We start from the raw sequence: 24,380 nt of genomic DNA on the forward strand, positions 1-24,380 counted from the left end.
GTTTTCATCTTTGTCATGCTATAAAACTAAATTCTGTTAAAACAGGGAAAAAAGAATAAATTATCTTACCAAACAAGTTTGTGTTTAATTTAAACGGAAAGTAACAAAAGCCAGTTCACTTTAAACAAAAACAAAAAAAAACAAACAAAAAAAAAACCTTTTCCCACACTGTGAAGCAGTAGAATACAGCAAACTGGAATTGAAAGAGACTAACAGCCATAAATCCTAAAAAGCAAAGCAGCCAGCAAGTATCTTCAGGCAAAGTAATGAAGAGACAATAAATGCAGGTATTTTCTAATACGATTCAGGAAACAAATCAGCTGACAGAAAATCCTATTCTTTATTTTGCAGCCCAATTTATTTTCCTTCAGTTTATGTGGAGCCATGGATTTGATAAAACAATATTCCCTCCCATGTTCTTGCATACATTGGCATTCAAAACTGTTCTAACAGTTGATAGTATTTCTGCTTTTAGGATTGTATTACCTCTTCTGAATTACTCAGCTAGTAAAGGCTACTGAAACCCAAGAAACTCATTTCAGAAGTCCCATCTATATTATTGGACAGAAAACATCTCCTTTGGCTAGCAACTTCTACATTGTAAATATATTATATGAAAAATATATTTTTTAAAAGTTATCTAAAAGGCTGGAAAATAAATTTATTTAAAAACGGTCTACATTTAGCTTGTAAAATTTTTCATCTTCCCCATGTCCAAATCTTTAATTGGCTTTGTTTTATAGTACCTGTTGTGTAGTTTTGTAATGAGCACAATATGAAATATGCACATCTGGAACTACAGCCTTTTTAGTACAAGACAAACCACAAATGAATTAAATATTTATAGTATATGATATCTATTACTGTTAAACAAAACAATACATAACTCAGCAGCTGTACATCTCTAGTCATATAGCCAGTATCTATCAGGCACCTTTGGGTATGCTACAGTGGGACTGCAATATGAAGCCACAAAGAGACTGTTACTTCCAATTTATCTGGTTTAAAGGCTCTTGGATTTGCCATATGGGGATTATTTTTGCGATGTTCTTAATTCACATTTCCTGAAGTATGCTGATGCTCAATTAGAAAAAGAAAAAAATAATAATCAAAAACCATGAGGTCCTTTTTTTCCAGTCATGTAATTTTCTTCAGCAAGCAAACAGCAATTGCTAAATATTCATTTTGATCTGACCTCCAGACTGAATTATTGCCAGAGTTTGTGGACTCCAATTAGTCATTTATTTGTGGTAGTTCTTTAAGTTTGAGGCATGCTCTTAATTATCCAAGTTCTATCTAGCTTGGTGATCATACAATCTATGCAAGGGTGTTACCTACTTATTTTAAAGAGTGAAAAAGAAGGTTTTGTTCAACTAAAACACTCTTTTACAGATTGCTGGATACTACCGATTTTTTTTTTTTTTTAACCTTTTTCTTGTAGGTATAATTATGCAGGTATCAGGGTCATCTGCTCATGAACTACCATAGTTGACAGTATGAAATTAAGCTAGTAAGCCAGGACAGAGCCATGACCTCATCTTCTCTCCATTTCTCTTTGGCGCCAAAGAAACAGTCAAAGCCACCAAAAAGGGGCATAAATTCTAGAGTTTAATTTCTGCAGTTTCTTGGGTTAAGCAGTTCATTTCTCAGTTTTAACAGTGCATTGCTGCTAATTTTCACACAGAATTTCCCCATTTGTTTTATTAAGAGGTATGTGGAGTTGGGGTGAGGGAGAGGGGAAAAAGAGATCTGGTCACTGTACAACCTTTAATGCTAGTCAGTGCCTAGCTATGAGATTTGTTGTGCTTCTAAAATGTAAAGCATACAATTCTGGTCTAGCCTGATTTAACTGAAGTAGCAGGCCTCATTTCAGGAGACTTTGATTTTACAGGAACAATTCAGAAGGCACCAAAGTGAACAGCTTTGATGTTTCCTGAATACCATACTTACCAGAGTCTTCTAAACAACCTTAACCAGGCCTTATCTTTAAAACACCAATTATGCGAGAATGATCATACACAGTGAAATATTCTAGGGATAATTGCTACATAATTAACAGAAATGATCAATTGTCCATTATTCCCTAAAGGCGATACTCATCTGAAGCGACTTAGCAGAGTCAAGATCCCACTTCATAAATGCCTAAAATTTCTCTCATTTCAAAATAACCATACCTCTAAGTACAGATTATCCAAAAGCCCGAGGCTGAATCGATTCAATCTTTACAGGTTTGCCTAAGTTTGAACTGATAAGTAAATGAACAGACATTCACTGTTGATTCTGGAAATGCAGCCACGTGCCTGCAGTGGCCCAGGTCAGAAGCTGAAGGGGCACTAGAGCACACCTCCCTGCTCAGCTGGAGCAGACAGCTTGGGCCAAGGCTAGCGCACCCACCCAACACGGGGGGGGGGGGCACGCAGGTTGCAGGGGAGATGCAAAGCATTCTGGGATGCTGGGGGACTGAGATGACATGAATCAGGAGGGGATCTGGGACAGAAGCTCAATAAACTGATTTAACCTAAATCAGTTTCAAGCCTGATCCTACATCCATCCAGGTTTATCCTAAACCAGTTTCGGCCATTTTTAAAGTGGTTTATGTGCACTTCTGTTGTGTTACAGATTTGAACTGGCTTTCAATCACTTATTTCAGTTTGTGTGTCATTTCTGTCCCTAGCCTAAACGTGCAGGACTGATTTGCTCAAACTTTGCTCAAAACCAGGATCTTTTATTTATTAGAGGAACTGCACTGTTGTAATTAAAACAGGTTTAAGTTTGAGCTACTTACTACATTTAAACCCCTCATGCAGATACATTTAAAGGGGTCTGAGGGCTGCCTACATTAAGTATTTGCTTTAAAGCAACTAGATTGATTTTTAAAATATTTAGTTAAACCAGTACGTTTTTCCTATAATAAACAAAGCCATGGAACTTTTTCAGATCTGCAAATGATTTTTTAACAAAAAGTTTCTACTTTTAACCCTTTGAGTTATTTCATCATACACTTCTAAAAAGAAAGTTTATTCTCTTTAACCTAAAAATAGCTGAACCAATTTTACATTTTTTAAAGTTTATTTGGACTAACATTTCTGCCCAAAACATCTGTCAGAGAAAGTTATAAGCAACTGAAAAGCACTTGGTTAGACAGGAAATTGAAAGTTAATCTTAACTCTTGTATGTGCTGCCAATTGATGCTACTTTATACATACACTTACATACTGTAGACCTTTCTATAGTGCCTAATATTACAGTTTCCTAGCAGGCATACTCTAATAAAAACCAAAACATGACAGATTCATGCATTCTTAACCTAATTTAGTGTTACCTAAGTAAAGCTAACAGACCATCTCTGTGAGTACATCTATACATCTAAATTGATATGAAGCAATAAACTCCAGAGCAGTTTGAGCCAAAGTAAACTACTCCCGGGTGAAGCATCTACATATGCACCAGGGACAGGAGCAATTTAAGCTGAGGTGAAGCAGCCCCAGGCTGGGAAGGAGCACCGGGGAGAGGGATGGGGGTCGGCTCCAGTATGGTGACCTTGCGTGGCAGAGGGGCTGGCTAGGACACAAAGGTCTGAAAGTTCAGAGCTGTGTGGCTAGGTGGCAGGCAGGAGTCTGAACCCTGACTGACTGGGCTACCCGGGCACATTTTATGTCTGCAGTCTGCATCGACACATGCATTTAATTGCAGTAAATTACGCTGGCATAAGATGGTGTACTGCAACCTAATACCATCTCACGTGTAGACTGTGACACTTTACTCCACAGTAAAGCACATGTGTAAACATGGCCTGTAGTTTTAGCTTTTAAAAACAGGTTTTTAAAAAGTACCAGATTTCACATGAACTGTAAATGTATAAAAGCAGTGGTGCCCAATCTGTGTGTGCAGAAGACCCCATTTTTAGTCAAATTTGCAACCCAACCTTAAGTGCAACCCTGAGTGCTATGCCCAAGTTTCTCTGAAGCTCACAGCCTCACTCTTAAGAGCCACAATCTCACTTAGGGTCATGATGCTTATGTGTGAGATACTGAGATACAGGTTTTCAGCATTAGCAGTCTTAATTGCATTTCCAAGTCTAGGAACTTATAACTCTGGCCTTTATTCCTTATTTATCCAAATGCTTTTACCACACTCTGGACACTAATATTCTGGTAGAGGAGGATCATTCAGGCAAGTCAACTCTCTCAGTGCCTACTTGCTAGGGGAGGAGGGACTGAGTAAATTCAGCATAGCAGTGGGCAAGCAGTGCTTTCAGTATAACTTTTGCTTTATTCTCATGATTAATCTGTGAATTCTACGGATTGGACCAGAAACTGTGTTCAGCAATACTCAGTTTAGTTTTCCATAAATAAATTTAATTCATGCATAATAAGAATGAGGAGGGAGGAAAGAGTGGCATGGGGGCAGACCAAAATCTATTTCTCCTACAGGCTGAGGAAGGAGAAGGGAAAAAAAATAGAATTTCTATTTCAAACATAGAGCAGATACTCAGATAAATTATTAAATGCATCCACACAAGTGTCTTAAAGGGAACAGGCAAACCTATCCTGTGATTCTCACTCATAGTACAATAATGATTCAGAATTAGAAGCCAAATTCTTACCAAGAATGGTGTTGACTTTCAAGAGTGCCACACAAACGATGTGATCATGCCATGTTAGCACTGGTAGGTGTACAAACATGATTCACAAGATAAATTCAGGAAATTTCAAACAGGAATTCTGTTGTGGTCTTTCCGAATTCTTTGCAATAGAAAAAACTGCTCTGTTATTTTATCATGGTCAAAAAAAACAAGGAAAAACTAAGGGTTAGCATTTTCCAGGGGCTGCCTTGTATCTAATAAAACAGTTGAGAGCCACTGTACTATACTTTCATACTTTGAGAAAAAACCTCTACATACAATATTCATTTAAAGAATATTAATATTTTGACAACAAATGTAGAGTAAAATAGAAATCCTTACTTAAAAATATTAAAATGTTATAGTTTTTCTAGTGCCTTCAATGTTTAATTAGGATAGCACAAGCTGACATATGGTTTACCATGCACAGGATAATAGAGTTGTTTTTAGATATTAGAAGAGCAGTATTTAGAGTTGTATTTGTTGGACTTAAAATCATACATGTTGAAAATAAAGCTGCCTCTAATATGCTGAAGCTGGGACCGTGCATAATACAAATTATAAAAGAGCTAAAGTTAAGGAATTATATATATAAGGAAATTTTATATCAAAAAGTGTTTCTGATATCATACATCAGAAGACTATAAACTAAATTGTTTGTGCATATCAACAAAAACTGAACATGGAATTACTAACTTAACTTATGTATATTTTGCAAGTTCATTAATGCTATGTTTTGTGAGGAAAGAACACGCTCTAAACTGTGTCTCCTTATTAAAAATCTTAAATCTCACAGTATTTTTAATTTCTCCCCCATGAGATTAACAGCACTGAATCAAGGAAACAGAAAGCTAAGAAATGGAAAACCCAATTTAGGTCATCCAGTCAACCTCTTTTTCAGTGAAGGATTATTGCCTGCAGTACATTTCCTAGTGTTTTGTTAGAAACGCTGAAAACCTTGCAAAGACTGCAAACCTGTAAACTGTCCCAAGTGGCCCTTTTGAAGCTGCTAAGGAAGCCGTCTTGCCACCCAAACTTTCTAGAAGCATTCATCTCTTTTTCTTACAAAAGTTTTTCTCCTTTTCCCGAATCACTTCTATTACATAGCCTCAGGAAAGCTTTAGTTTCATTGTCATTTGCAGTTTTACTGCAAAAAAAATTTCGGTATCAGAAAACTATCACATTTAAGTACTATTTAAGGCCCTGTTTCAGCAAAAGACTCCAGGAATTTAGATCCTTCTATATGCCTGCAGACTCAACGATTTCAAGCGAGTCTGTGTGCAGGAGTCCCTCCACTTGCCTTTTTCAGCAAAAGAGCAACTGCAATAAGAGGCAAGCCAAAAAGACACTGACTAAATTTGAATTTGCTATTTTAAAACAGCATAATTCAATGGCCTTTAAAGAAATGATAATTCAATCCTGCAGACACTTGACTTCCATGGAATTATTCACATGTGTAAAAGTTTAAGTTAAGATCATTTGGCAAAAGTACTTGGGAGGTCATTCTCAGTAGTCAGCTTTGAAACTCTTTTCTCCTTGAAAACAGCCTGAACCTGGACATCTTTCAGAAGCTGTGTAAGACATACTTGCAGGGACAGGCTTTTAGCAGGCAGGGTTAAATGTTGGGAGGTAGAGGGAAGGCAACTGTTTTATCTCTTATTTTAATATTTTATCTGGTTTATGACTTACTTTGTTTTATTGTATGCTGCCCTGAGCCTTTTTGGGGGAAGATGGCATAGAAAATCAAATAAATATCTGAATAAGTATTTGCAGAATCAGAGCCTGAATTTGTATAGTATGGGTATTTGTATACTATAATTACAGTAATCATAATAAGCAGCTTTGTCACATACATGAAAAGTATTTTTTTAATTTAACTTTTTCATAGTTACACTGACATGTAGCATTCCCAATGAACTCAACTCCCAAAAGTAAGACCTGGATGCATAAAGAATGCACGGTTAAGATTTTTATCACTGGACACAGTCTGACATAACAATCATTTTTAATTTTTATACCCAAAAGACTAATACACTTACTAATTTTTTTTTTTTTTTTACAATTGTTGGACGTCTTGGGCTTATGAACAATAAAAAGTCAAGACACTTCAATTAAAATAATCCTCTGGAACTTGCTCCAAATTGTGCAAGATACATATTTATAATGTGACATGTTCCAGAAAGTCATACTATATGCATACGTCTACATGACTTGGACCAAATAACGTGTGTAGTATGAAAAACACCATCATGGCTGTGGGTCTCCTGAGCAGAAGCTATAATTTAAAATCTAACTGACCTGAAGGTAACAGTTTGGAAACAGGATGTAGATCAGCCAAATAAAATGATGATATAAGACCAAGCTAAACACAGTGCACTAGATCTGCTCAAACTTTATATTATTTTTTAACACTTACTGCTGTACTAAAAGCTCTAACGTTACCTAGTCACATACTCAGATACAAATAAAGGATATGAGAGTCAAAGAAAATCTACATAGCATTAAGTTATGTTAAATGTTTATAAGATCAAATATCCAATAATTACAAAAGCCTCAAAGATTAAAAGCTAAACATATCAATGTCAAGTGCTCTGCAAATATTTTTTGCATGTGTGTTTGTGTGTGGCCTAGAGCAGCTTGCTACACTTCTTTAATTTACCTCCATATGTCTCCAAATATCAGTCAATGATTTAACTACTAACTACACCTGAAAAAATGTGCATAAATATAACAAAATTAACAATATAAAACATAATTAGTTTGTAGCTGCTATTAACACCGATTTAATATTAATAGTGAAACTGATAATAAAAAAATCTTCAGGTACTTTAATCAAATACTTTAATTAGCCCTAACATCATCAGAAAAACTGGAAAATATTTTACTAGCATTTGTTTTTGTTTTTAACAACACACACCTTTGTGTTTTTAAAGCGGACTTTGATCACTGGAGAAAACATATGATTTATATCCAGAGGTATTCTTATGAACTTTACAAAAATATATATATTTTTTTTTTACTTTTTCCGATATACTGACATACATACCCATGGTACGTGTGTATACATTCAACATGATAATTAAGAGTAAAAAGTACAATTCACAGGCTGAAAATTACAGATGTATACATACTTCTGAATCAGACTTAACTCAAGAGCTAAGTGCTGAGGACTGAACAGAGTAGGATAGTATTTTCTGACTCAGAAGCAAGATGAAAAAGGCTGTGAAACCCCGCTAAGAGAACTTCAGACCTACTTGTATAGTTCTTCTCTCTGTTCATTAGCTCTGGACCAACTTTTAGAAAACAGTACCAGTTTCATCAAAAAGTGTCATTCAGACAACCAACGTGCTTTCTCCGAACCCTATGTCCCCCATTAACAATTCCTACATTAAACTTGCAACCAGATAAAAGACTTGAACTGTTAACAAACTGGAAATTTGGAGCTCCAGGTGATATAAAGGACTAATTTCTAGCTCTACTTCATCCAACTATCATGAGCAACGTTAAGCAACAGAAAAAAAAAATCTAGTCTCATTTCCACGTCTGTCCTCAGGACATACCATCGGCTAGCAGCTTAATAGACCTACTGAAAACAAGTTGTTTTTTTTCTAAACTACTACAGTTCAATGTTTAGTAATTGTATATCTGCTACACTTGCCATCACAAAGGCATATGATTATAATAGCAGGCAAGGAAAAAGTACTGATTATGCCAATTAATATACTTATTGTAATATAATATACTTATTGTAATAAATAATTGTAAACTTTTTTTATTAACACCTATTAATATTATTGAATGATTGCTATGATTTGTATCTATATCGAGAGAGAGAGAGAGAAGAACTGTACAACATAACTGTTGAATTAGAGTAACAGTAGTAAAAAAAAAAGACAGAGGTTGGTGAACTATGGCCCGCAGACCAGATCTAGCCCGCAGAACAGTTTTATCTGTCCCCTGGACATGAGACTTTGGCAGCAGTCACTTTCTTGTGCCACCGCAGGAAGCAGCAGCAGCAGGCACTTTTCCCACACCACCACGGGGAAAAAAGCAGCAGTGGCAGCAGGGCCCTTGCACCCGACCATCTTTCCACCTCTAACTGAATCAGTCTGGCCCACCTAACAAGTTAACTGACTGCTTTGCCCCAAACGACCACTTCTCCATCTTTCCACCTCTTTCTTTCTTTCCCCATCAACAATGGCACGCTCTTCACTGCTAGTGCCAGGTCTCAGAAGCCATTCTGAACAGAAACCCATGGAGCACCTCATACCTTACTTGTAAGAACCACAACTCTTCTAGTTGTTGTACAGCCATCTTTTTAGGCAAAATGGCAAGTAACTTCTCAAAAGGACACTCTCATCGGGGTGCCCAACCCTCAGCATCCATGCCATAAGTGGCACATGCAGCCAGCAAATAGGGCAGGGAGGAGAGAGCAGGACAACAGATCAGGGAAAGGGGAATCAGAGTGACACACAGAGCAGGGGCTTCGTTCACCTTGTGGCAGGCAAGCCCCCACTGCCCTATAAACTGTCCAGTCGAGGTGATCCTACAACTAATATTATTTTCTCTTCAGCTTTTAAATTCCATTTCAAAAGTGTTCTCTATTTTATACATTGTATTCCTCCACCCTCCAACATTTCTGCAGATCTTAAGATGTCAGCATAACTCTGTTACAAACTGTTTAAAAGGAAAACCTATAGCTTCCCAAAGAATGTAGCTTAAAAAAAATTTCAGATTTTAAAAGAACTTTCTGGGCTCTGACAAAGTGGTAACTTCATCATAACACGCATGCCAAGAGAAACAGCTGCAATTTCTCTATGATCCATCCCAGGCAAACATTTTTTTCTAACAATAAAAAAAAAAAAATGTATTTTAATAAACTGATAGTACTGGAAGAATTTCTTCAGTTCCTACCATGTCAATGGAGCTGTTTATGAAAAATATTATCCCAGAACACACAAGAGTCATAAAAGTCAATAGCTTTTTATTTAAAAGTCAATGACTTTTAAAGTAGTAACTGCACCAGGTCTGAAACAGAAGGAAAACGTCTGTTTCTTCCATTTATATGGCCAACAATAACTTCTATATTCTGACAGGAATCATGTGTATACTGGCGGGGAGGGGAGTTTCAAAAGTACTTAATCAGGAAGCATACAATTAAATAAAATACAGGCTCCTCAGCTACTGACCTGAAAAGCTGCACAACTACATTTGGTTCCCTAGGCATAGTCTACTCTCCATTAAAAATAAAAGTGTATATATATACACACACATACACACTAAAATATTAATATATTAATTTTTTTATATTACATAAAGCATTGGGTGTATAATTTTTTTATATATATATATATAGCTAGCATTGAAGAAAATATATATTTTCTCCCCAAAAAATTCATGCATTTTTAAATGCAGAAGACACACTGGTCACATCTACACCTGACGCTATGGCGACATAACGTTAATGGGCAAAAACTGTAGCAACACGCTCCCTCGTTATAGCGCACTGCTACAGTGACGTAGCAGCAAAAAAATAACCATGTGCAACTAGCATGGTGCAGTAGGGGTTGTTACTGAGCCATCATTTAGTACTTCCAGAAAGAAGTACACTAAGTGACGCTTAGTACTTCCTAAAGTACTAAATGACGTCACAGTAATAATGGCACCATATGGCCACGTGCATCACAAACATAGTACAACTAAGAAAGAAATCAAAATAGCAGATGCCTCACAACTGCATTTGTAGCAAGCAGGCAGACTCCTCTACATTAAAAGATAGTTTTAAAAAAATGAAAAACAACAAACAATGCTATTTCCCCATTTCAGCTACACAGTGAAAAACATCACAACGAGGTACCCAACTACAATATTCCAAAACTCCCACCCTTATCTCATTCCACTTTGGGAAAGTTACCTCTCCAGTGCTCTTCAATGAGTCAGGTAACTTATCCCATCTAAACTGCCAAATACGGAGAGCATACTTCAGGAAACAGTAGATAGCATATTATGATCATATGCATAGCTGGGAGCAAGCTGTCCTCCATTAATGTACAAATACAGCTAGAGAGTCAGGCAAGCTATCACATGGAAGTTCAAGAGGACTCAAAATACATTTTTGAACTGAACTCCTTAACAAACCAGAGATGGGGCTGGGGAGATGAAGACAGAACACAAGTTATTGGGTTACCTTTTCTAACAAGGTACGCTACTGCTCAGATATTATGTGTTTCTGTTGCATTAAAAACCTGAAATGCTCAGAGATGGTGTCAGATTCAGACTTGGAATCATTGAAGGGAAAACATCTATACCCCAGGATTTGTTTTTAATGTCATTTGTTTAGAATATAGCTCTTAAGCGACCAGCTAGAACATGGACTTTTTAGCTATTATTCTTAATTTAATAAGACTTAAAATCTGAAGATGCATGAGAAGCCACAAAGCAGCTTTCAAATGCCTTTTGTTTAGTGATTTCAAGGGTTCTGCCAAAGTAAAGATTAGTAGCCCAAAATATATTCCCTGTTAAATCCATCTGACTGTTTCACCCTAGCTTACATGTGTCACTCAGAATAACTTTTCAGAGCTGTGACTTTAGTGAAGAGAGCCAAAGATGGCCACTATCTTTTAAAAGAATGAGCTTACTTCTTAGCATTCCAGTACTAGCTTTCTCTGCCACACTTTCAGTTCTGAGGAATCAACAGGAAAAAAAATAAATCCTTCTAGATGCTCCAACAAGATTTCATGTGATAAAACTTCCCTTTAAAGCTGACCTCAGCAATGTATACCCACATGCCCCATTTTTCCCTGTTGGATAACATGCATTCACAGTGACATAAAAAAATTGCACATAATTTGGACTTGAGCCAAGCCCAATTCTCCATCTGCAGCTTTGAGGGATACATATCCTCCAGCCTTGGGATGAAATCTTCTTTAAACTGCCTGATAAATCAGGAACACTGATCCACAGAGAGAGAAGACTTCATTATTATGAGTTCTTCCCCGCATCTGCAAATCAACATGTCCTGGACCCATATAAAAGAGAAAAAACAGTATGCACTGGCAGGTCAAGCTCTGACAAATAAGTTGTCTTCCACCAAATCAACATTTGCAACCTATTCCAGTATAGTAGGCCACTAATCAATCTGACCAGAGCCTTAGGCAAGGAATCTTCCCCATTATGCAGTCTTAAAGACTGAGTGAATGGGCTATTTAAACATCTTGAGAGATTTTACAAGTTCCGAGATACAGAACGGTCTCACATCACAGCTTATAACTGTAATGAACCGAGTTCCAGGACCATTTTAGAAGAATGGAACACGAAGTACTCAATTCCAACTGGTCCACATACATTAATTCCATCATAAAGAGCATTTTCTTCCCAGGTAACATACCACTCTGCATGATTACCAAAACCCTATTACAGGACTTCAGTGAAAAGCTACTCATTTAAAAATAAGTTTGTGTTAACAGTATCTTACCTCTTTTGATGATGAATTAAGAAGCGTAGGGTCTCAACTTACCATGTATAAAAATAAGTGTTCATAGATGTTCCTTTAACAGGATTTTCTTTATTTTTATTAGAAAACAGATGTTTTGCATATCCAAATTATTTTTAAAATGTTTTCCAAATTTACAACTGTGAACGTTAATATAACAAATATATCTTGCTATTGTTTATCTGTCTTCTTTTCTTATAAAATGACAATCAGGTATACTAAAAATATAAATGGTCAAAGATACTTTAAGAGAGTTTACTTACATCATACTTTGCAGTTCAGGAGTGAAGCTTGTTGATTTTCCTATCCCCCTTCCACTGCTTGAAGAGGCAACAGTTGACATCGGGCTAGCTGCAGTATTGCTCATCTGAGTAAACAGAAAGAAACAATAGAGCTTGCAAATGTTTTAATTTAATAAATAGAGCATATGGGAAATGGTAACAATTATAAACCACTTCACAAAGTGTATGTGGTTTAAAATACCCAGCCTACTATTATGTTTCATGCTGAAGTTCATAATGTCTTTTATTCAGCACTGCGAGAAAATTATTTTCTCTATTAAAAGGACAAATTGGGAAAGCCACATTGTTTATTTTATTAAATAGGTACATAAGAAGAGTTGGTAATAGTTGCAATAGTCTTTCACCTTAACTACCACTATGTACATTTGTTTTACATTAGGGATTTAGAAAGAAAAAAAGCAAATTGTCAGATTCAAAATTAAAAATTCTACAGATAAAAGCCTTTTTAATACCAAAATGAAGCTTATTTCAGCAGCCATCCACATTATATACAGAATACAAAACACAATCTTCAGTCATTGGACACGTATACAGAATGGCCTTGTAGTCATCTTCACATTTTTGCACATTTTTTAATACAGTATAATCTCAAGGAACAATCTGTGGATCACCAAAAAAACCCCAAACCTTAGAATTATCATGGCAAGATTATCTCAATGTCTGCTCAAGCAATCACAGTCATGGCTGACGTGCTTATTTTTCATAGGCCCAATCTTGCAACAAGAGAATATTATCTTAAACCTGTATGGCATCCCAATTCTGTAGACCAGAGGGGTCCCAAACCTTGGTATACATATCTCTGGGGTATCCAAGATATCACTGGGGGGTATGTGGGAGAAATTGTGTAATGCCAGATTTGTCATTATAATAATAAATTAGCATTTAAGGGGTTAAATTATAAAACATATGCTCATAGGTGTATGTGGGCAACTGGTAAATTTGTATGGGGGTATGCAATAAGAAAAGGGTTGGGAACCTCTGCTATACATAACTTGTTCATTAAGTCCTCAATCCTGCTTCCACCGAATTTAACAGAAGCGAGAATGAATCCTACCAAAAAATATGCAACCCTCCTCCCCACCCCGCAAAAACCAGTAAAGGATGTGAATGCTTTCATAAATACTGGTATTCATCCAGTTCAATCACAGACTTCTTCAGCTTTATATACAGCCCTAAATCACGTCTAAAGGAAAAAGATTATCAATAAGCAATTTTAAAATAATGTCCCCAATTAAGTTAAGGCTTGATGTTTTTGCCTTACAGAAATCCTTCAAAATTAAAAAAAAATTCCACCTGAAGTCTGAATAGTTCTACTTCAGTCTTATCATCCACTAATTTAATACACATATGTTTCATCTAAGGCAAGACATAGGTCTAAATATCATTAAATCGTATCATCTAGAGACAATTTTCTGAAAGACTGATCAAAGAAACATGATTCTCTAGCTGCCATTTAACAGAGGTCAAATGCTAAATGCACACAACTTAAACATCATTCATTACAGCCAATGAAGTCAAACCTTTTCAAAGTTTAGGTCTACTGACAAAGCATTAGCTGCCTTATTTTTTTCCTACTACACTACTAGGTGTCCTAGTTTTCCCATAGAACAGTTAAAATTTAGCAACACTACCCAATGCAGACACGATAGAACGATAAAAGATAAGGGCTGGAAGGGACCTCAGGACGTCATCTAGCCCAGGGGTTTTCAAAGTTTTTGGCTGCATACCCATCCACCATGTATCCCCTACACCTGATGCTTCTGCATATGTTTATCAACAACATGTAGCAACACTGTTACTTACCACTATAAATTAAAATTATAGCAAAGCATCACCCCCCGCCCCCCAGGGTATAGGTATCCCAGTCTGAAAAAAAAAAAAAAAAACAAAAAAAAAAGATCTAGTCCAAACCCCAGCCGAAGGCAGCATCACCCCTACCTAAACCATCCTGGACAAGTGTTTGTTTAAAAAAAAAACTTTGAGAACAACTACCAGGCAACATGCCCAAAACATCACAAACACCCTACCTTGACACAAGTGAAGAAAGGGGATGAGGACACTGTCAATGTCCTGTTACTACTGCAAGAACAGGAAATAATTGCTGAGAAGGACATCTCTTGATAAACAAGAGATAGTCCTGATGCATTCTCTCTCTCCTATTTTTCTGGATCACTCAGAGCTGGTAAACTTTCACTTATTCTACTCATTTCTTATGTTATTAAGAGTAGCAGTGGTTGTGCTAATAGAAAGCAGATGCTGCTATCACTTGTGTTTAGCGAAACCTCTAAAGAGATGAGACCTTTGGCCATTTAAAATTATCTTTAACCGAGGCTTTAAAAAAAGAAAGAAAAAGAAAGCATACAAGCATATACCATGGTATCTATCAAAACTTGATCTGCCACCACATTTTATATCCTTGTTAAAAATACAATATTTTAAGAAAGCATATTAAATATTTTGTATGACATTTTCAAAGGGTAACGTTAGAATTACTGGTTTGGGTTTTTTAAAGTCAAGAATGAACAGCAAGCAGTTGCATCATACAGGGATCCTTGTTTTCTCAGTCAAAAAAATCACCAGTTTTCTGATAAAAACCCCAAATTCTCAGATTAACAACCTCAAAAACCCTATTTTTCTGTGATTAAAATGAAATGCCATGATATATATAGGTATCAGATGAACACAATATTTTAGTGATATATTTAAAACTTGAAAGCAATTTGGAAGCCTACCAGTGCCTCAATCATTATAATAAAATACATTCTAAATACCTATATATTTGGGGGGTTTTATTGTAAAAAAAACAAAAAAACAAAAACCAAAAAAACAAAACAAAAAAAACAAACAAACAGAGCTCTCCCTGGCCCTTCATTCACCAACATGCAAGTTCCCCTCCTGCTTTGTTGTGCTGAACACCCTGCCCCTGCCTTTGCCCCTTACTCCTGGCCCACAGCCGCCCAGCCCAGCTGATGCCCATCACTCCCAAGCTGCAGCCCCCTGGCCCTGCCAGCGGCCCTCACTCCCAAGCCACAGCCCCCCATCCCCCCAGCCCTATCGGTGCCCCTCACTCCTAACCAACAGCTCTTGGGCCCTGCCAGTGCCCCTCGCTCCAGATCCATGCCCCCAGGCTTGGCAGTGCCCCTTGCTCCCAAACTACAGCTCCCAGCCCTGTCAATGTCCCTCACTCCCAACCTACAGCTCCCTGTACTCCCAGCCTTCCATGTCCCCAACCCCACCACTGCTGAGCAGTCAGGGGACTCCTTGCCATGGTGGCGTGGCCAACATGGGGCTCCCGGCAGCAGCACCAAGTCTGTCCACCCTGCTCTGCTGCAGAGGCCCCAGGGGGAGGACAGTAGTGCAGGGAGCCCTGAGACCACAGCAGGCAGCCTACTTCTGCCCTACCACATACACAAATCTGGGGGCATGTGCCCCTGCCCCCACTGCCTACCTCCCCAGGAGTGCATGCAGCAGCAAGAAGCCAGCCCTCCTGCCCAAGCCACCAGTGGCTCTGTCCCTCTCCCTGGCCATGCCCTGCAGCCACACATTCCTGCCCTGGCCCCATGAACCTCTCTGGCTGGGCAGCACCCCCAGCCCCCGCCCTGCCCTACTCCCTCCTTCCCCATGGAGGCCTCAATCTCCCCTTCCCCTCCCTCCATAGGCTTACCTACAGGGGAGCTGCTCTCCACGCTGCCTGGCTGCTATGTGCATGTGTGCAGGCACACGTGCATGCACCCTTACCCGATAACCCGCCTCCCACTCCCCCCCAACCCCAAACAGCCCCTTGCAGGCTGGAACTCTGCCAGACAGCAAGGGGAAACCTGTTGCTTCCCAAGTTTTTCTCCTTAAAAGAGGGCAACTCCACATTTTTCTGTGGTGAAAAGAAAACCTGGATTGCCGATCATGAACAGAAAAAAAAATGTAATATAAACCTATATCTAAATACTTAGACAAATTCTTCTATATCAGCGCTTTCAAGCACACTGTGAACATATTTCTGCTTATTTTCAGGTCGACTGTAAATTACACCCCCATCCTGCCAACCCTAGCAAGCACATTTACCCCCACTGAACTGTAACTGCAATCACTTAGAGTACACACAAACTTGTCTTTTCAGAGTCCAGGCATAGGTCAGGAGTTAATGAATATTCATACTAGCTACACACTTAAATTAGTAAGTTAAGAAATAATCGGTTTATCTAGGGATGCTTCTTTTTTTAAAGTATTTATTACCAGGACTCTGTTCCATGACTTTGGCTTTTTGTGCCAATTTAAAAGAAGGATACAGTAATTGATTTTGGTTTAACGAATTTTACTGTTTGCAACTTTAAATATTTAATGTTAATTACTCAAAATATGTATATACACAATTATCGTAATTTCTACATTCTTAAACCAAGAATGTCATATACAGAGACCTACTTAATTTACAGTTTCATAAAGTTCATGAAAACCATTAAATCCGAGATTGTCCGCAGAAGTCAACAACAAACTTTAAAAAAAAAAATAAATGAAAATGCTGGCTGAAATTTAAGTAAGCCCCTAGCTACATAAAGCTAGAGGTATACTTTAGTAAAGCGATGTATGGCATTAACCTTTATTTAGACAGCAAAGTTCTTGCCTTTAAAAATTGTTAAGAAATTATCATCAATTTAATACAAACCTAGGCCTCACTTCTACAAACACATACTTCATTTTAATCATGAGTCACATGATTAACTTTGTTGGAACTACTCAAGTGATTAATTCATACAAGTGTAATTTTGCAGCAGCAGAACTCTATACTATAACGACAAATTAAAGAAGACAGCTTTCATTTACAAAATTAATTTTAAAAGCGTTTAACCTTCAGATTGGAAAAAGCCTTAAAAAATTAAGGGGGGGGCCGGGGGGGAAGGAGAGGAGGGGTGGAAACCCCCCACTTGGACCTGTAAGGCTCAAGAACTCAAAGCCAAGGATTTTTTTTCTTATACAAAAATCAGAATTAAGCAAATCATAATATTAAAATATCTAAAACTGATGGTACTGTTTGACACACTGTATAATCTTGCCAAACTGAACGAGGTTTGTGAATATAATTGTACACATAAGCTCCACCACTAGGAAGGCTTGCACCCAGTGCTGGAACTTTAGGGATGTCACCTTATTCCCAGTTTCTGTTTTAGGGCGATTACACAGCAAGTCTCCAGCCCTGCAAACATTTACACAAAAGCATCATTATGTCACACAGGACTACTTACCTGCGTAAGTATATGCAGGATGGAGAACTAAAGGCCCACCCACTAATAGTTCATTAAAGCCACAGTCTTCCTACTGAAACCAAATTATTTAACTTTCAAATCAAGCAGGTGTACAGATTTTTCTTGACATGAGAAACCAAAAGCTCGTCAGGCCCCATCATACCCTTTAAAATAATTACTTCCCCAGCCTACGTTTTGTTTGATGGTTTAGATAATTAACTCCTTTACACATCAAAGTCCTATCATCTGCATGTCCTATTTCCTTTCTTCCGGACATTAAAAAAAAAAAAAAAAAGAACCAGTCAGAAGCAGAAGCACACACAAATCAATTTTCCCCAATAGATACAGCTAACATGGAATTGAAAACCTACTGTAATCTTCAATGGGTCAATGTACTGCAGTTGTTTTAGCTTTGAATTGAAATGCAGCTGTTTGCCATATTCTGCAAAATGAATTCAGATGTTCAGATCAGGTCACAGATGATTTCAACATGCCCTAGTTTAATCATGAACCCTAGCAAGTAGAAAATAACTTATGATTAACACTAGTTAAAACTGTTAATGATGAATACCTAGCTAAATATGATACTTTGGCTTCTTGTCTTAAGAGAAAAAAGATATTCAAAATATTTAATTATAAACTATTTTAATATATATAAATTTATCAATGAAAGTATATAGTAGCATCTATCACAATCTCTCAGTACTGTTAACAGAGGCTATGCCCATGTAGTAAACATGGTCCCAGCAAAGCACCATCCATACAAGCAGGCTAATAATTGGCTTGAGGGTGAGCTAACTAGCACTGTCACTCAGCTGTGTTAATTAACCCAGCCCAAGCCCCACAAAGCTGTAGCTATATTGTTTCCCCTTTAAGCAACATGCTTACAGCAGCAGAGTGGGCTTGTGGTTGCTATTGCCGGAGAGTTTTCCATATAAGGTAGGAAAGAAATTACACATAAACCAGTATAAGTGATCAGAAACCAGTTCAAACGTGTAACACAACAGAGGTTCAGTGCACATAAACTGCTTTCAAAATGTCCAAAACCGGTTTAAGATAAACCTGGATGGATGTAATATCAAACTTGGCTAATTTAGGTTAAATCGGTTTACTGAACTTCTGTCCTAGACCCCTGCCAGATTCAAGTTAACGCACAGTCCCCCAGCCTCCCAGGATGCTTTCTTTGTACCTCCACCTCAAGTCCCAACTTTCAGGGTGGGCGGGCTAGCCTTGGTCCAAGCGGTCTGCTCCAGCCAAGCAAGGAGGCATGCTCTAGCACCCCCAGCTTCTGGCCTGGGCCACTGCAGGCGTGTGGATGTCTGGTTTTCTGGAATCAAGTGAATGTCTGCTCACTTGCTTATCAATTCAATCTATGTGCAACTCAGACTAACCTGCAAAGACTGAATCGATTCAGCCTTGGGCTTTTTGACTGTCTGTACCTAGCCCTGGTCACAATCAGTTAGAAAAAGACCAGCAATTCTCACTCATAAACCATGGGGGGAGGGAAGGAAATATCACCCAGTCTTCAGTGGGTAAATGTTGTCTTCTCTGGTTAAGCTTAAACTAGTGGTTCTCATTGAAGCAGAATATGCTGGGACACATTTGCTTTGTAGCTGTCCTTTGTATCCATTCCCTCCCTGTGAATTTCCAGGCAATATTGCTACATTTGTGGTTGGTTAATTGTCAGGGTGAAATGCAAACCCTAGTAGTTCTCAATCATAGGCTTGAGGCACCCCTCAGAAAAATGCCAGCTTTTTGTTTCAGAAAAAATAATAGAGGATTTTTTCTCTGGCAAAGAACTTGGATCACAACAGGTCAGAACGTTTTTAACCCTACAGATTCTTATTTGAAATCTCTGGGTTTTATCTTGTGAATCATGTTTGCACACTTGAGTGTTAGTGTTACCTGGAACCCCAGAAAGGATCTCAAGGTACCCCTTGGGTGCTGCAACACCCTGGTTGAGAATCATTTTCCTGGGTCTGGGTAAGGAATACACAAGGGATGGTATTTTGCCCCTCCTCAAACTTGGGTAAATAGACTGGCTCTACACTGTGCCATGAATATTAACTATGTGGGCTGTCACACCACGTGTGGAGATGCACTAGGTTTCTAAAGTCTTGTGGTCCTCAAAAAAGAACATGGTCAGCATATCCTTGTCTTAACCTAGGTACTTGATGCCTCCAGTCATTGCACAAAACTATCGTGTAAGGATTTCACAAGGAGACCCGCAACTTCAAAAGCACAGGTTACAGAATAAGATTCCTGCAACTCACTGTAATGAATAATAATATATATAAACCTAGACGTAACCAGAGAAAGCCAAATATTCATTCAATAGCTCTCACTCTGCAACTAGAGAAAGGACAACAGGGTTTGAATCTGGTACGATTAAACTACAATGTTCTTTCACAATGGGAAAAACTTTCATCAAAAAGACTTTTTAACACAACTGAGCTGAAACAATCTGATATTAGATTCAGCATTTTATTTATATTTTCTAATATAACACTTTTTTTAACAAGACTATGATCATCTCTTGAATAATTTTTATGGCTGTTTGAGTTCGACTCTTCTCCTGTGCACACTAATGTTACACCTATGTAATATATTTGAACTCAGTTAACTCTAATTTACATCCCTATGAGGTGACAGAACTAGGTTACATGCCTCTATTAAAGTAAAAGAGGCAAATCATAAAAATTTACAAGGTCCTGAGAAAATTAAAAGCTAATGGTAAAAGGAGTAAGATAGAGATGTTGTATGCTACTCTCCTACCTCACTGTAACAGTAACATTTTTTATGCCCTGGAACCAATTCTGTGGACCCACATTTAAATTTAGTATTGCATCAGACCCTCCTTTTGTTTCTCCTATAACTGGATTTTGCATATCATCTGAAATCATGCAAAAACTTCAAGGATTGACATATTTTTACTTACATAAAGCTCAAACAAAATAGGAAGGAAGGAAACCACTGAACACCCAGATGATTCTTAACTAATACTTTATTAAAATCAGTGTTTTTGTTTTCATTATCCTAGTCCAGTGGGGTCATCCTTTTAGGCAGACATGCCACAAAGTAGCTCCACTTGCTCACCAAGTGCCACCCCAAGCTCTCTCCCTGCCTGCTCAGCTGCTCTGCTTTCTGCTTCTTACCCTGTGCTTCCTGCCCAACCTATGAGTTACTTTCTGCCATATCTGCCACTCTACTGCCTGCTCCTCCCTGGTCTGCCATATTTCACACAGAGGCTACCCATGACACTTTTTGGCATATGCGCCACAGGCTAGCCAGTAGCCACCTCTCTTAGTCTATATTATGACCTCAGTCAAAAAACAAAAAAAGTCACTTTTGAGCCTGTTGTATGCATGTGCTCAGGACTGGGCCATAAACAGTGTAAAAAAAAAGTTCCTGCTTCTTACAGTCCAGGAATATTTTAACTAACTGCAAGTATTCAGGACTTTGATTTTATGCTGTCATCCAAAAATCAGCTCTATTAAATGGATACACACACAAAATGGTTTCAGAAGCATAACCTAGCTTCCAAAAAAAGTATCAAAAAAGACAAACAGCTGGGAGAGGAAGAAGGGGATACACAAAGTATATATCAGAAGACATAGTGTTTTGCTTATGCTTTAGTCCTTCCAAAAGGATCTGAAAACTGAAACCCAAGATCCTGACACCTGAACTTCTACTTAATTCTCCTGGAGGTGCCCTAGCAGGTTTAAACTGAAGATGTTCTAGCGTAAAGTGACCTAGCTATATATAACAAAAGTATGACTCAAATACTAGAAATGCCAATTCTGACACGTAGTCATAGCATAAAATGCAACACTCCTTTATCAAGATTTAAGTATAAACTGTCCTGCTGATACCTGTGACCATTCCCAATAGAGTTCTACTCTAGATGATACATGTAATGGCACGTAGGAGGTAAAAGTAAGACCAACCACTCCTGCATTTCTGAGACTTAGCCTGTTATTAGACAAGCAGATAATGCAAAAAGAACAGAGTTCAAGATGAACCAATCCTTGTGAGAATGGATCTGGAAGTAGCAGCAGTCTGCGAGCAGACAACGATGACATCTGTATCACGTCTGTATGCAATAATGTTGTTCAAAGCTGGGGATGTTATCAAAGTAATCTGAGCCTTCTTTCTGATTAGTTTATGAAGAAGTATAAAACAAAATGCATATGCTGGTAGTAGAATTCATGCCAGTAAAGAACATATTACATCTGCTGTTCTTGCTGCCTCCTCTGATTATTTGATGCATTAAATTCTTATTTTACTGCTTTCTTTCATGGTAGAAAGAAAACAAAAAAAATATTACCTTCCATTTGGCAGTGCACCATCTTCCAATTCAACAATGACCCTGGATACAGCAGTGGCCTGAACAGCCAATCTTCATTTGTCTCATAAGTCATGTTTGGGTGCTCCAAGTCCTGCCCAGCCTGGTGCACTGATTCCACAAGCATCCTCCTTCTTTTCCAGTAGTGAAATAAATCACGCAAGCCCATCTACTCTTATTTCAGTCATTCAAAAAACGATGTGGATTTCAGGCCAGCAGGGCACAATACACTTTTCAACTCCAAGACATCTATACTGCATAGACTGTGGACTAAATTCCACCTCTAGATGAGGTCCCAAAAGACTTCAGTAGAAACAACATGTACATATGCAAGAATAAGTTTTAGATACTAATTTTTTTCTTCAAACCTGTTCTCTCCACAATCCCCAAATAAGCTATATGGCTCATGCTGGACAAAAGTCTCTTTGCATATTTATTTTCCTCAAGACAGTTTAATGCTGAAAGAAAACACCATGGCGATAGGATTCAAGAGAGATGGGTGCAACAAAAGTTCTCCTTCTTAATCAGTTTTCCAAATACTTTGAAGGGGAAGGGAAAATCAGCTTGACCTGACCAATCACATCCCCAAGCATTAAAAACCTGTTCTTTTAGAAACCATTTAATCTTTCATCCCTATGTGGTAAGGGTTGCCAAAATGTGGAATGGGCTTCCAAGGGAGGTGGTGCTCTCCCCTACCTTGGAGGAGTCTAGACATGCACATGACTGGGGTTGTCTGACCCCAGCGCTCTTTCCTGCCCAGGACAGGAGGTCGGACTTGATGATCTGCTAAGGTCCCTTCAGACCCAGACATCTAGGAACCTATCTTTTTAAATTAAACAAATCCAACTTTCCTCCTATGGCCCTATTTTAAAGCTGCAATTTTTCCAAGTACGAATGCTGCGTAAATATTCTTTAAATCACCTTACAAAGGTCTAGGCCCTCTACTGAAACATATATGGGTTTCAGATATCCAGATGAAAAGTCAGACAATGAATGCAGAATTTTTTAGTATAAGATACTGATAAGGTTACAGTAATTCTTTTCTTGAGGTTCAATTTGAAATGCCAGAAGTAGACGTCTTTATATTTTTGTTAAGAGAAGGCAGGGATTAATCTAAACCTTCTGCCATCTCTCTCCGCAGAATGTGTTGTGTCTATGCTGGTGCTAGCACTACAAATTAAGCACCAACAATATTTCCTTGCCTCCTATCAATGGTATTAAACTCGCACAAAAACTAAATATTCGGTAAGGAGCCCAACTCAAGAAATCTGAGGCTGCAAACTTCCTGTAATTTCCTACTTTTGCCTAGTTTAAGGGCTATCCTCAATTTTGAATACTAAATATTGATGAATTCCTTATAAGAGATGCAGAGGAACTGTTGCACACAAAAAAGTAAATCTCAACATCGTCAAAGGAAAAGACAAGAAGGCTGCATGCCACATTTTTCTCAAAGTTTTTCAAAACTTGGGCTCTGTTGGTGGCCTTGTAAGTCTAGCTTACTACTTTATGGACACAGAGATGTGCAGCATAACAGCCATTTTTTCCCCCTCTCAGATAACCACAGGCAATTTCTAGTGCAGTAAACAGGAGCAATGCCTACCAGTTTAAGGGTAGAGGCTGGCCTCAAAGCCTTAATTCTAGCATGATATAGCGTGGCCAAATCCTGAACAGCGTAACCGGTTAAGTATTTTGCCTTTCTGAGTAATAAAATGCATCCTCCTGCATAAAACCATTTAGGAGGGTTTTAGCTTATAGCATAGTCTAACACTTAAAAAAAATACCACTATAAGATTCAAAGCTATCACCTAGTTTTCCTTCTTTCTGCCAAAGAGTTAGCTCTACCGCACAGTATCTTACCATAAAACACTTTATGGAACATGAAAGCAAGGCAGACTTTGTCTTTTGAGAGTTTATCTAGACAGTCTTGGTAGGCAGTTAAAAAAAAATTACATTTTACACTTCACCATTTACAAGCCTAACCTTACAGCTTATTCCACCTCCGATTTACTGCCACTGAATTTAGGTAGCTTTTTTTTTTTTTTAATTTGGACTACAGCCTACCCAGCATAATTGTGTTTTGTTCACTTCTCTAGACCACTTCTATTTTTGCTAGCTCTTTCTCAGATGGAGCAACCTAAAATAAACACAGGATATTCAGGTGAAGGAGCATCACAGCATTATATAATGGCATATTTAGTATTTCTGGCCTGTTCTTTATACATCCTAATATTTCATTTGTTTTGATTGTCGCTGTGCACCGAACAGCTTAGCAGCTTGTTTGTTTTTTTAACCAAGTTGTCCAAAGTGACACCAGAACATTTGCCCAGTGATTATATTCAGATGGCAGCAATGGGTATACACAATTGTAGTTATTCCTGTG

At 38.0% G+C, this 24,380-nt stretch overlaps 2 protein-coding genes across 15 annotated transcripts in view; one reads left to right on the plus strand and one right to left on the minus strand.

Moving 5' to 3' along the window:
- Window positions 1–24,380, minus strand: part of SUPT3H (SPT3 homolog, SAGA and STAGA complex component) — a 434,721-nt gene that overhangs the window by 406,677 nt on the left and 3,664 nt on the right. For 8 of the 10 annotated variants that reach the window (XM_059728886.1, XM_059728883.1, XM_059728873.1 and 5 more), the window contains exon 2: window positions 12,380–12,483. In XM_059728886.1, coding sequence (XP_059584869.1) covers window positions 12,380–12,483 — 104 coding nt within the window. Of the gene's footprint in view, window positions 1–12,379; window positions 12,484–18,026; window positions 18,098–21,982; window positions 22,776–24,380 lie in introns of those variants that run through there. The other 2 variants (XM_059728876.1, XM_059728879.1) reach the window with 2 other exon arrangements.
- The window catches only part of RUNX2 (RUNX family transcription factor 2), a 288,575-nt gene that overhangs the window by 33,737 nt on the left and 230,458 nt on the right, over window positions 1–24,380 (plus strand). The window lies entirely within an intron of this gene.

Source organism: Alligator mississippiensis, chromosome 1 (assembly GCF_030867095.1).
Source record: "Alligator mississippiensis isolate rAllMis1 chromosome 1, rAllMis1, whole genome shotgun sequence".
NCBI lineage: Eukaryota > Metazoa > Chordata > Crocodylia > Alligatoridae > Alligator > Alligator mississippiensis.